The 11384-nt window shown below is 39.5% G+C and overlaps 2 protein-coding genes across 4 annotated transcripts in view; one reads left to right on the top strand and one right to left on the bottom strand.

Moving 5' to 3' along the window:
* Positions 1 to 3805, top strand: part of ergic1 (endoplasmic reticulum-golgi intermediate compartment 1) — a 21389-nt gene extending 17584 nt beyond the window's left edge. For both annotated transcript variants that reach the window (XM_022683687.2, XM_022683688.2), the window contains 3 exons: positions 1449 to 1549; positions 1949 to 2071; positions 2421 to 3805. In XM_022683687.2, coding sequence (XP_022539408.1) covers positions 1449 to 1549; positions 1949 to 2071; positions 2421 to 2528 — 332 coding nt within the window. In that variant the 3' untranslated portion in view covers positions 2529 to 3805. The remainder of the gene's footprint in view (positions 1 to 1448; positions 1550 to 1948; positions 2072 to 2420) is intronic.
* Positions 3806 to 3863: 58 nt separating this feature from the next.
* Positions 3864 to 11384, bottom strand: part of flt4 (fms related receptor tyrosine kinase 4) — a 38099-nt gene continuing 30578 nt past the window's right edge. The window contains exons 15-30 of one of the 2 annotated variants that reach the window (XM_007240709.4): positions 11156 to 11287; positions 10495 to 10601; positions 9985 to 10120; positions 9637 to 9741; positions 9431 to 9544; positions 8900 to 8988; positions 7753 to 7903; positions 7233 to 7327; positions 6819 to 6941; positions 6467 to 6578; positions 6009 to 6108; positions 5787 to 5892; positions 5558 to 5670; positions 5338 to 5458; positions 5012 to 5094; positions 3864 to 4272 (exon numbers count right to left, since the gene is read on the bottom strand). In XM_007240709.4, coding sequence (XP_007240771.3) covers positions 4107 to 4272; positions 5012 to 5094; positions 5338 to 5458; positions 5558 to 5670; positions 5787 to 5892; positions 6009 to 6108; positions 6467 to 6578; positions 6819 to 6941; positions 7233 to 7327; positions 7753 to 7903; positions 8900 to 8988; positions 9431 to 9544; positions 9637 to 9741; positions 9985 to 10120; positions 10495 to 10601; positions 11156 to 11287 — 1853 coding nt within the window. In that variant the 3' untranslated portion in view covers positions 3864 to 4106. The remainder of the gene's footprint in view (positions 4273 to 5011; positions 5095 to 5337; positions 5459 to 5557; positions 5671 to 5786; positions 5893 to 6008; positions 6109 to 6466; positions 6579 to 6818; positions 6942 to 7232; positions 7328 to 7752; positions 7904 to 8899; positions 8989 to 9430; positions 9545 to 9636; positions 9742 to 9984; positions 10121 to 10494; positions 10602 to 11155; positions 11288 to 11384) is intronic. The other variant, XM_049483823.1, reaches the window with a different exon arrangement.

Here is an 11384-nt window from a genome sequence, read left to right as displayed (position 1 = left end):
ATAATACAGATATAATTATTGGTGCAGGTTTAGATCAGAATCAGGATGAAGATCTTCTGAAGATCTTCTACAGGCAGCTCTTATTACAGCCGATAATAAAGTTCATCAAACATCAGAAAACATCTAGGCGTTTTGGAGAGATGGGTCCTGAGTCTGTCCCTCATGTGTGTTTTTGTTTTTAAGGTTTTTTATGGGATGTCCTATAATTTTTTTATGGCTATAATTGTTTTGGTAATAAATATATTCACATTTTAAGTCACTGAATAAACCATATAATATCTAAATCATTTTGGTATCACCATAAGACTAAAAAAACTAAATATCAGCATCTGACAGATGTTTAGATACATTTTTCCTAATCCAGATGTTCTGTTAGCCAGTGTTGCCAGTCCTCATGTTTTACATCAGATTCTGATTAATTACCTTAATAAGAAAAAATACATAATCCCATGTTTTCTTTATGATAATGTTATATGATGATGGATTTTATTTTAGACTGTAAATCAATCAACTATTTAAATAATAAAAAAAACTGTGATGCAACTTTTACCCACGAGTTTGTGAAGCACAGACGCCGTAAAAGAGAAGTTTTAAATGTCAAAAATACGACCTCAAGTTACGAACTGACCAACTTCCACCACAGCTGTAGTGAGGAAACACTGATCACTTTTACACACTGCTCATGTAATTAGCATAATAAATTGGATGATGTTGGGGAGGAGTTGAGGGGAGGAGTTGAGGGGAGGAGTTGAGGGGAGGAGTTGAGGGGAGGAGTTGAGGGGAGAGGTTGAGGGGAGGAGTTGAGGGGAGAGGTTGAGGAGGAGTTGAGGGGAGGAGTTGAGGGGAGGAGTTGAGGGGAGGAGTTGAGGGGAGGAGTTGAGGGGAGAGGTTGAGGGGAGAGGTTGAGGAGGAGTTGAGGGGAGGAGTTGAGGGGAGAGGTTGAGGGGAGGAGTTGAGGGGAGGAGTTGAGGGGAGGAGTTGAGGGGAGAGGTTGAGGAGGAGTTGAGGGGAGGAGTTGAGGGGAGAGGTTGAGGGGAGGAGTTGAGGGGAGAGGTTGAGGAGGAGTTGAGGGGAGGAGTTGAGGGGAGAGGTTGAGGGGAGGAGTTGAGGGGAGAGGTTGAGGAGGAGTTGAGGGGAGGAGTTGGGGAGAGGTTGAGGAGGAGTTGAGGAGGAGTTGAGGGGGAGTTGGGGAGGAGTTGTGATATCCAAATCCTCACAGTAATTCTCATTTCGTGGACGGTAGAGACAGTTACTCCAACAAAAGCACTGTTAAAATACCAGATAAACAATAAATAAGCAGGTGTCCCAATACTTTTGTCCCTATGTATGTATGCATGTATGTAAGTGTATCACCCTGACACTCTCTCTCTCTCTCTCTCTCTCTCTCTCTCTCTCTCTCTCTCTCTCTCTTCTCTCTGTCTCTCTCTCTCTGTCTCTCTCTCTCTCAGCTCTGGCGTCTCATGATTATATTCTGAAGATTGTTCCTACAGTCTATGAAGATTTATCAGGAAAGCAGAGGTTTTCCTATCAGTACACCGTGGCCAATAAGGTGAGCATTTTATTCAGTTAACTGTTCAATAACTTTATAAACAAACTCTATAAATATATAAATGTATTTGTAGTGAGTTATACTCAGTAGGTGGTGTTATGTGTGTGTGTGTGTGTGTGTATGTATGTGTATATATCTTTGACTAAATTACAGTGAAACTGAAGCGGTGTGTGTTTTATAACACGGCTGGAGGCAGAGCGAGGTCGAGCTCCAGAGAGAACGATCTAAACTCCTCTTAGCCTGAGAATAACCAGAGTAAATCCAGCTTAAACTAATAATGATCTTAATTTACTGTGTTTCACATCAGACTCAGGATATAAAACTTTATATCGATCAGCTCAGACCCGAGTCTGTAAATCAGTTTTCAGATCTTCATCCAGTGCTGGTTTTGTTTCTCAGGAGTACGTGGCCTACAGTCACACGGGACGGATCATCCCCGCCATCTGGTTCCGATACGATCTGAGTCCAATCACAGTGAAGTACACCGAGAGGAGACAGCCAATCTACCGCTTCATTACAACCGTGAGTCCAACTCTGTAAATATGAGCTTTTTATTATTTAACATCTGTTTAATATATAAATTAGAGCTGTGTGATTATTCAACAGTAATAAACAACATATATTTATATATAGATATATATATATATATTTTATAGGTGCAGAGATCCGTTGTGGGCGTTCTTGACTTGTTTTCTGTGGCTTTTTAACTGTTTATAAGAATGATACTAATATGCGATATAAATAAATATAATTTAACTTTGATCCTATAGTCCAGCCCTAATTTAAATAAAATGCACACAGGCTCTGCTTGAATTTCTTTGGAATGAATATTATTATTATTAAAGTATTAATACTCAGTGTTTTTTCTCAGATCTGTGCGATTATTGGTGGGACGTTTACCGTGGCCGGGATTATTGACTCCTGTATATTTACAGCCTCTGAGGCCTGGAAGAAAATCCAGATCGGAAAAATGTCCTGATTTCACCTCGTTTACCGTATTTATACCACAGTGACTCTCCACATTTACACTGAACCATGTTTCCCCTTTAATGTTCCATTCCATCGTTTCACACGACCTGCTGGACCTCCGAGACTCTTCAGGTCTAAACTAAAAAGTTACTGAAATGAAGAACAGAATGATTTTCCACTTTGTTGCCATATTTTTGTACATGTTATGAAAACGTGTTTCTTTTTTTGTAAATTTCTCAGTATGAGCGTTTCTGTTCAGCTCTGAATGTTAAGTGTATTTAAAACACAAATTCTATGTATTTCTTTCACAAAAAGTGTTTTTTTCAGAATCTGCCAGTATATTAAGACCTGAAGATTAAAACATAAAACTTAAACAGGACACATATAGATATTAAGTCATCATGACTGTTACTCGGGTTCTGTAAATTAACCAGATTACAGTAAACAAAGAGGATTTTAATCAGTGGAAACGCTGAACTGTTTAAAGCATTGATGACTTTACTGTTCACTTGGTTGCAGAATTGGCTTGAAGTGCCTTAAAAGTGTTTTAAAAGTTCATGAAGATAAAATTACTCAAGAGCTTATAGAATATTATAGAGGGTGGCTCCAGCTTGGCGTTTTTTTCTCGTTCTTTCTTTTATGGTTACTGGTGTTTAGTTTTTTCTGTTGGAAATGAGTTATTATGGGAAAGCTCTTATTACCAAAGCGTTTCTGAATGAAGGTTTTTTTATGTGTATTTTACTTTGTAAAGATGTTTTTTTTTTTGCGCTGTAGCTGTTTAATTTCTGCTCAGTTCATACAGTTTAAAAGTTGCTTTTTTAGATGTATTTAGTTTAGTTTCCTGCCTGTTTTACCCTCAGCCCAAATCACTGTTACTGACTCTGAAGGTTCCAGCAGAACTTTTCCTTCTGTTCTGGTTAAATATCAGGTTCATGTTTTGAACGAGTGCCGCTGGTTAAGCTGCTTAACACAGAAAACAATTTAAATTCAGTGTTTTTTAACCAGAAGCCTGAAACACTTGAAGGTACAAACATTCAAAACTAAAACTAAACAGCTGAGACAATTCAGTCTGATTTTTTGGTAAAATCTGTTGCCCTGTGGATTTTCGCCCGGGTTTCTGCCACTGTTTCATTTACTCTGATCAGATAAAATTACACAAACATGTTTCTAATTTCTGTTTGGTCATTCCTGTTTCTCCTCCACTTCTTTTTATCACTTTCTGATTCAAGTGAATCGAGCAAGAACATATAAAATCAACAGAAATTAAAATCCATTTTTACTGCTGTGTATTTGTATATTTAAAGACTTTTCTTTTCTTATCTGGAATTTTAATTAGTGACGCAGCTTAAAAGAAGATATATTTTATTTTTCCTATTCGGGATAATTTTTTGTACAAATAAACAAAAGAAGCTTAAACTTCATATTAAGATAAATGTAACAAAAAGGCATTAAAATATTTTTTAATTTGTATCTGATGTAATGGTGCCACCCAGTGGCAGCAGAGAGAACAGAACGCGGCGGAGGGTCCGATCAGTTTGTGTGGGGGTCAGGGGTCAGGAGGTCGTCGCTGGGGGGTCAGGGGGCGGGGTTACAGGTTGGTGAGAGTCGGGTCGGGAGTGGAGAGGAAATCACTCAGGTCTTCAGAGAGCTGCCCGTACTCGTTATTATAGAAGGTCTGACCCGAGAGCTGAGTGAAGAACAGCGGCCGAGAGGAGCTGCTGATCAGCCGCTCTGTGCTGCTTCCCCCTGCTGAGCTGTAGAGAAGAGAAAATATCAGAGCTGTGGAGCAAAAACATGGATATGGATATATATATATATAACCATAGAGACACACACAGAATTAAAAGAGCACTTATTACCAAACCTCTGGAATATAATCAAGAGGAAGATGGATGATCACAAACCATCAAACCAAACCAAACTGAACTGCTTGAATTTTTACACCAGGAGTAAAGCAGCATAAAGTTATCCAAAAGCAGTGTGTAAGACTGGTGGAGGAGAATTTTAATTTTATACTCTGCTATGTTATATATTTAATATATAACATAGCATAAAAACTGAGTAAATAAAATTCACTTTTTATCCAATTAGAACAGTGGGATCTAATGACAAAGTACAACACTGCTCTCTAGTGGTTGGGGGTTTAAACACAACTCTGTTTAATAAACTGATTATTATACATTAAACATAAACTAATAATTAAAAACTGATGCAGTACTGCAAAAACAAACTAATAAGATTCTTTAATGTATTAATAAATATAGATTTTATTACACCTGTAAAAAGTGATATTAAAAGTAGGGGTGTAAACTGCATTGATATATAGGTGACTACTGTCGTTTCTGATATTTTTATAATTGATAATAAATAGAGGAGACGCCTCTTCTACCCTTATTATGGTCTTTAAGATAAAATTTGGGAATCCGAGGCTGTTTTTAAGCTAATAAACATGGAGGTAAATGAATGTTTTTAAGTTGTTTCTCCAGAACTTACTTCATCATGGACCCTCTGTGTTTGTGTTCGAGTCTCTCCAGCTCTTCAGACGCTAAAACCATCCCGCTGTCCGTCTGACTGTCCTGCAGCGACACAGCAGCGCATTACAGACCTGCAGATCTTCATCCTTCATCACACTTTAAATACACTATTATAACTGAGAGACTCCTCATCCCAGCGTCTGATAAACAGTTGATGTTGTTTATAATGATGCATGAAGTGGAGATGAATTACAATAATCTGTAGTAATCAGGATTCAGGATGTTTATGCTCAGGTATCATTAGCAGCTCTGACTGAAGGGTTTATATTTAGTAAAAGTGCTCACATGATGTGATTTATGGGAGGTCATCTCCATCGGAAGCTCCTCAAATGTTTTTACTCGAGAGTGAGACGTTTTAGAGGAGCTCACCATCACGCAGCCGGAGAACGGAACACAGTTATAATATCTGTGAGGAAAAAATAAACATTGTGTCATACATACATCCATACTACAGCTCCTATATATATATATATATATATATATTCCCAGTCTGTAGGAGCAGTACCTGGCTGACATGGTGTTGCAGGGCAGCCTCAGCTCCTCCTCTGATGGAGGTCTGGAGGAGGCCTGTGAGAACCCGTCATCTGAGGAGCTCTGAGACACATTAAAGGGGACGTCCTGTGAGGAGATATAAAACAGGTAAACTCTTTATAACTGTGATTATTATTACAGTAATAAAGAAGATCTTTGTGTTTGAGGTGAAGGTATGTGAGGGTAACTGTAGTGAATCTCACAGGTAAGCTGTTGTCCTGCAGAAGGTCTCCCAGTATCTCCACCAGCGCAGGAAACGTGGGTCTCTCTCTGGGCTCGCCCTGCCAGCAGGCCAGCATGATCCCGTATCTACCAGCAGGGGGAGACACAGACACTGTAAACCGGATCAGGCCAGAATCTGCAATCAGTAATCAATAGATCTGATCGTGAAGCTGAAGCCGGACTGATGAGATAAACATGCTCACATTTCAGGGGAGGCAGTATCAGGAGATCTCATCCTGGTTCCGTCCTTCAGCTGATTACAGAAGTCTTCATCAATCTGCACGCCGGGATATGGAGAAGCTCCTGTGACCAAAACACATTTAATCTGTTTAAATCCTGAATTAATGTTTAATAGATATTATTTCAACCGCTTTTGACTTTATAAAGTTAATTCGGTTTATTAGTTAAACAGTGCTGAGAGAACTGCAGCTCCAGATTCTACAAATCATCTTACAGAATCAGCTGTGATTAAAGCAAAATAATAACTATATTTGCTTTCATATATTTAATATTTAGCAAATATATGAAAGGCTCATTCATCAATCATGCTCAAATCATGCAAGTATTTGAGTAAAGATATGAAGTACTTTTAATTTCAGCCTGTACCTTTTTATGCAATTTTGATACAAAAAAAATGATGTGCAAAAACACTGAGTTTTACCTAATGAGAAGATTTCCCACAGCAGCACCCCGAAGGACCAGACGTCACTCTGGCTGGTGTACACTTTATCAAAAATGCTCTCAGGAGCCATCCACTTGAGTGGCAGCCTGGCCTGATAAAGAAAGCAGATCAATCACAGAGAGAAGCAAAGCCTGAAGCTAACAGTCTTTTTATCAGAGCAACTCGGCTCTTCACAGCACTGCTTTTCCAGCAGCGTTTCCTACATTTGAAGTACCGATTTTATTTGTAAGACATTTCGCTCTTTCTCCAGCACAGTATGAAGTTAAAAGCTGCTGTTAAAAGCAGGTAAAGAAGGTTATTTGAATCAAATGCTTTTTCCTGTTTCTCTTACGTTTCCTTTCCGCACGTAGTCTGGGTCCTTGTAGATATCACGAGCAAGTCCGAAATCACAGATCTTCACCACATTGTTCTCCGACAGCAGAATGTTCCGGGCTGCCAGGTCTCGATGAATGCACTGCCAGAGGAGAAGAACAGCCAACATGTGCAGCGTGAGTTACGAGTTTCTGCTACAGAGCTATAGATTAGTTTTATTACTCCTTTATCTACATCTCTAATAAAGCAGCTTCAGAACAGGGTTCAGTTCTGTTACCAGCTTTAATTCTCATGGGCCGGAATGATCATAGCAGGGAATTATTCACTGGTTGTTTGTTAAAAGAGAACAGGATTACTGGGAGATCTTGGAGTTTAACCGTTTGAATCAAAGCCAAAATGAAGACGGGTTTCTGTGATTCATCCTAATACTCACCTTACGAGATGCCAGGAACTCCATCCCTCGTGCCACCTGAAAGCTGTAACATATAAGATCCTCTATCGTAAGAGGAGTCTTCCAGAGGTCATCCACTTCAGGGAAAGAAACAGAAACAGAAGGCATTTAGGATTTTATATATATATATATATACTTGCTCATTTATTTATTGAGGAAAATGATCCAATATTACATATTTATGAGGGTTTTTTCCACTGCATGGTACCTACACCGCTCGGCTAATGTGGCACCTGATACTTATATTTGCTTGAGGTTCTAAGTCACACTTAATGTGACGTGTACATATTCAAGAGCCCTGATTGGCCAGAGAGTGACCTCTAACGCAATGCATTAACAATTACATTAGTTTTTATGCTGCTATGAAATGTGATTTTAGAAGAGATATTGGAATAAAGTATTTAAAGAAAATTGGTGTCTGATGAAAGAATCTATTGAATAGTCGGAACCATGCAGGAGAAAAGCATCATGAATCACAGATGGAAAAAACATATAAACGTACTTTTCTCCTCTGAGGGGGGGCTACTCGGACTGGTTTTGCCCCGGAGATTTTTGGTAGAGTTGATATTGGAATGAGTTTGACGGTCTCTCAGTTCCATCTGCCCGGCCTCGATCATCCTCCTCACCTGACTCTGAGTTTTAGGAGATCGATCCTGTAGAACATTGAGACACTCAAACACTCCAGACACCTAAACCCTGTTTTACTTCAGAGATCTCAGATCAGTTCACTAAATGCATTATCATGGTTATGTAATGATTAAATACAGTATTAGATACAGGATTAGAGACATTTTCATTACCCCTCCAACCACAGTGCAGAGTATTAGTGTCCTGTCACTTATTTGTTCTGTTTAATAGGAGTTTGATCAGGAGTGTAATTCCTAAATCTGTATAATCAAAGTCTCATACGTACAGGCCTCCACATGCACATACTGAAACACACACTAACAGATGAGGCACCGCCCACACAGTAACTCTGATTAGCCCTGAGCAGCTGAAATGCTTTTTTGCTTTATTTCCTGAAAACAGAAAGAGGAAAAGGAAGAGGAAAAGGAAGAGGAACAGGAAGAGGAACAGGAAGAGGAACAGGGTGTCTCACTGAAGGAAAAGTTTAAACACAGTTTGATTAGAAAGAAAACTAGTTAGCTGTTTTAGAGACAATAAACACTGTAATCACTGTACTGAACATTTCCAAGTGTTTACATATCAGTGTTACTTTATTAGGATGATAAATAGGTTTGTTTTTTATCTTAATGATGATTTGCATAATCACCGCCTGCAGTGCCAGCACATTAACCAATCACAGGTCTGACCTCACTGAAAGTAAAACCAATTCTTCATCCAGTAGTTAAATCCAAACACTGACAGCAACTACTTTACATTCATTCATTAAATCATCGCCTGCAGACGAGTGTTTCTATTATCAGTCTCTTCATCATTTCTAAGATACAGAGTTTCTCATTCTCCCTGAGTTTTCCATGATCTCCAGCACTCATGAGAACATTCCCGATTAAAGGACGCTGTATAATATTGATCATGTGTTTCTACAGTAAATGACAGTAGAGAGATTTAGGGTGTCAGGGCTCAGCAATGACTAAATTAGAAATAACACATTTATGTTTTATTTATGTTGGGGTTTTATGACTTACCCGATACGGCAAGAAGAATTCCCTCTTAGTCCGCAGGTAGTTTGATAGATTTCCATATTTACAGTACTCCACCACAACCATCAGAGGACCTGAATATATCAGACATGGTTAAAGGAATGTAGATAAAAAAATAATACAAAATATATTTTCTTTTGTTAAACGTTTATTCTTAAGCCAAGAAGGAAATTGAGTTTTTTATTACTCTAGTCTACTCAGCTGATTCTCAATCTAGATTATATAATATTTATTTTTAATGTCACATAAAAATGTTTACTTTAAATATCAAAAAAGCTAATTGGAATATGTCACTTCCTTTACGTGTAAAAAGTCAAAAATCTCTGAACTCCACTGTAAATATGAGCACAGACACTCGCTAAGAAACTACTGCAGTGAATCGCATTTAATCATGATAAAAAATGTCCACATGTTGCTCTATTTCACAACAGACAATCCTGACATCATCCAATCACTCTAACAACAGTTTTTAGTGAAATTCTAGATAGAATTAAAATAAACCGGATCTGAACGAACCGCTGGGTTTAGTGCAAGCCCCCAACAGATTCACCACATTCAGATGGTTTCCGATGTGAATGAGGATTTTCAGCTCCGACATTAAGGCTTTGTGCTCGCTGGCTGTGGCTCCCTCTGTAAAGTACACACACACACACCAGATAAAATTTTAATAAACAGTCTTTATGATCACTGTTTAGTAGGTAAGGAAATAATTCATTTCTAACCTTTGAGCATCTTTACAGCTACGGTGCCGAAACTGCACTTCTTGTCACTCCCATAAATGGACGCCTCTATCACTTTGCCAAAAGCACCGTGACCAAGCACCTTCCCTGGAGACATTCCAAAAGAGAAACGAGTGATGATGACACTATTTATTATGTACATATCTACAAATATTTGTACACAGATTGGATTTAGGTCCCCTATTCCTCTATACAGTGAGTGGAAGGGGTTAATAGCTACCAAAACATTTAGAGGTCACTTATCAACTACAGTCATTCAGATACTAATGTGGGTTTTAGTCTAAGATGTTGTGTTTTCTGCGTTGGACTGCAGTAAAGTAGATTTGGTACCAAGGCGCAGACGGTCCCGCTGGATTTCCCACTGGCTGGAATCGTAGGGAAGATATTCACACTGCTCCTCCAGAGGAACCTCCCCCGGGTCCATGATGATGGACAGGTAGCTTGTCTTGATATCAGCTGGGTTCACCTGGGGGACAGAATCACAACATTATTACCACAGGCTGAATCCAGCATCTGCAGCGCAGAAACAGCGAGTCTGAGGCCAGACAGCAGCAGAATGAATGAGATCCTCAGCAGCTGCTTCTCCAGGAATTGCTGACAGTGACCCTGTTTCAAACAGCAGCTTCACCAAAATCCACCCAGCCGAGCACGAGCCGAGCGCGAGCCGAGCGGCTGATTGGTTTAGCTCGAGGCGTGGTTTCACTGAGCTGAAGTTCAGCAGGGGCCGATCTAAAGGTGCAGATCCCGGGTCAGTTCCCATCAACGATGGATGAACAGTAAAATGCAACTGAATGAAGCTGGATAGAGAAGCAAAACACAGGAATAAATATCTACACTCACCCGTTTGACATTGCAGAAGATGAGGATGAGGAGAACCCAGAAGAAGATGGCGATGACTCCAGTGCCGATGAGGATCACAATCTCCACGTTAGTGCCGTCATCAGAACCTGATCGAGAATTTTATTTTGTGATGAAGTTTATAAAGTAATTTCCTGACGTCCACATCCGATACAGAACATCTGCATAATCTTTAACACAATGTTTTTCCTGCAAGAGCTTCTGTCAATCTGGTCTTTCTGAAGACACTTTACTATTTCTATGTCTAAGAGTCACACATATGGAGCAAACTGACTGAATAAGAGGAGAAAATACGCTGATATATATATATATATAGTCATATATTCATTTATTGTCAATCTCTGGCAGTTTGCAGCTTTGGACATTTAAAATTAGACCTCTATTTTCACTTCAAATATGAATAGTCTCTAAATCCTTAAAATGAGATTATAAACAGAATCCTACATAATAATGTGAAAGGAAATATAGACAGTATGAAAGTGAGGCGCAGGAGGAAAGTGTGTATGGGTATGAAGTTAGCAGGTAAAGCCTGATCATATATATATAATTGATTTATTTAGAGCTGCAGGGCTAAAGAGTGCTAAAGCAGAAGGACTGAGCCATGTTTAACATCTCGTCTTGTGTGCGATAAAGAGTCTCTCACCAATAACAGACACCGTTGCTGAGGAGTGGATGCAGCCTCTCTGGTTGCAGGCGGTACACGTGTACAGACCGGCGTCTTCCTCGCGGACGCGCTGGATGCTAAGCGTTCGGTTGGAGTCCTGCAGCAGGATCCCTGCGCACATCACCAGAGCTGTCAGTCAAACCTGTACACTAGAAAACCTGCCAGCCGTCCGAGGCAGATTCACTACAGACCCGTCTCTAATGATCTG

This window comes from Astyanax mexicanus, chromosome 10, assembly GCF_023375975.1.
Source record: "Astyanax mexicanus isolate ESR-SI-001 chromosome 10, AstMex3_surface, whole genome shotgun sequence".
NCBI classification, from domain to species: domain Eukaryota; kingdom Metazoa; phylum Chordata; class Actinopteri; order Characiformes; family Acestrorhamphidae; genus Astyanax; species Astyanax mexicanus.
The sequence above is the reverse complement of the archived record's forward strand: the minus strand, read 5'-3'. Positions and strand labels throughout refer to the sequence as shown.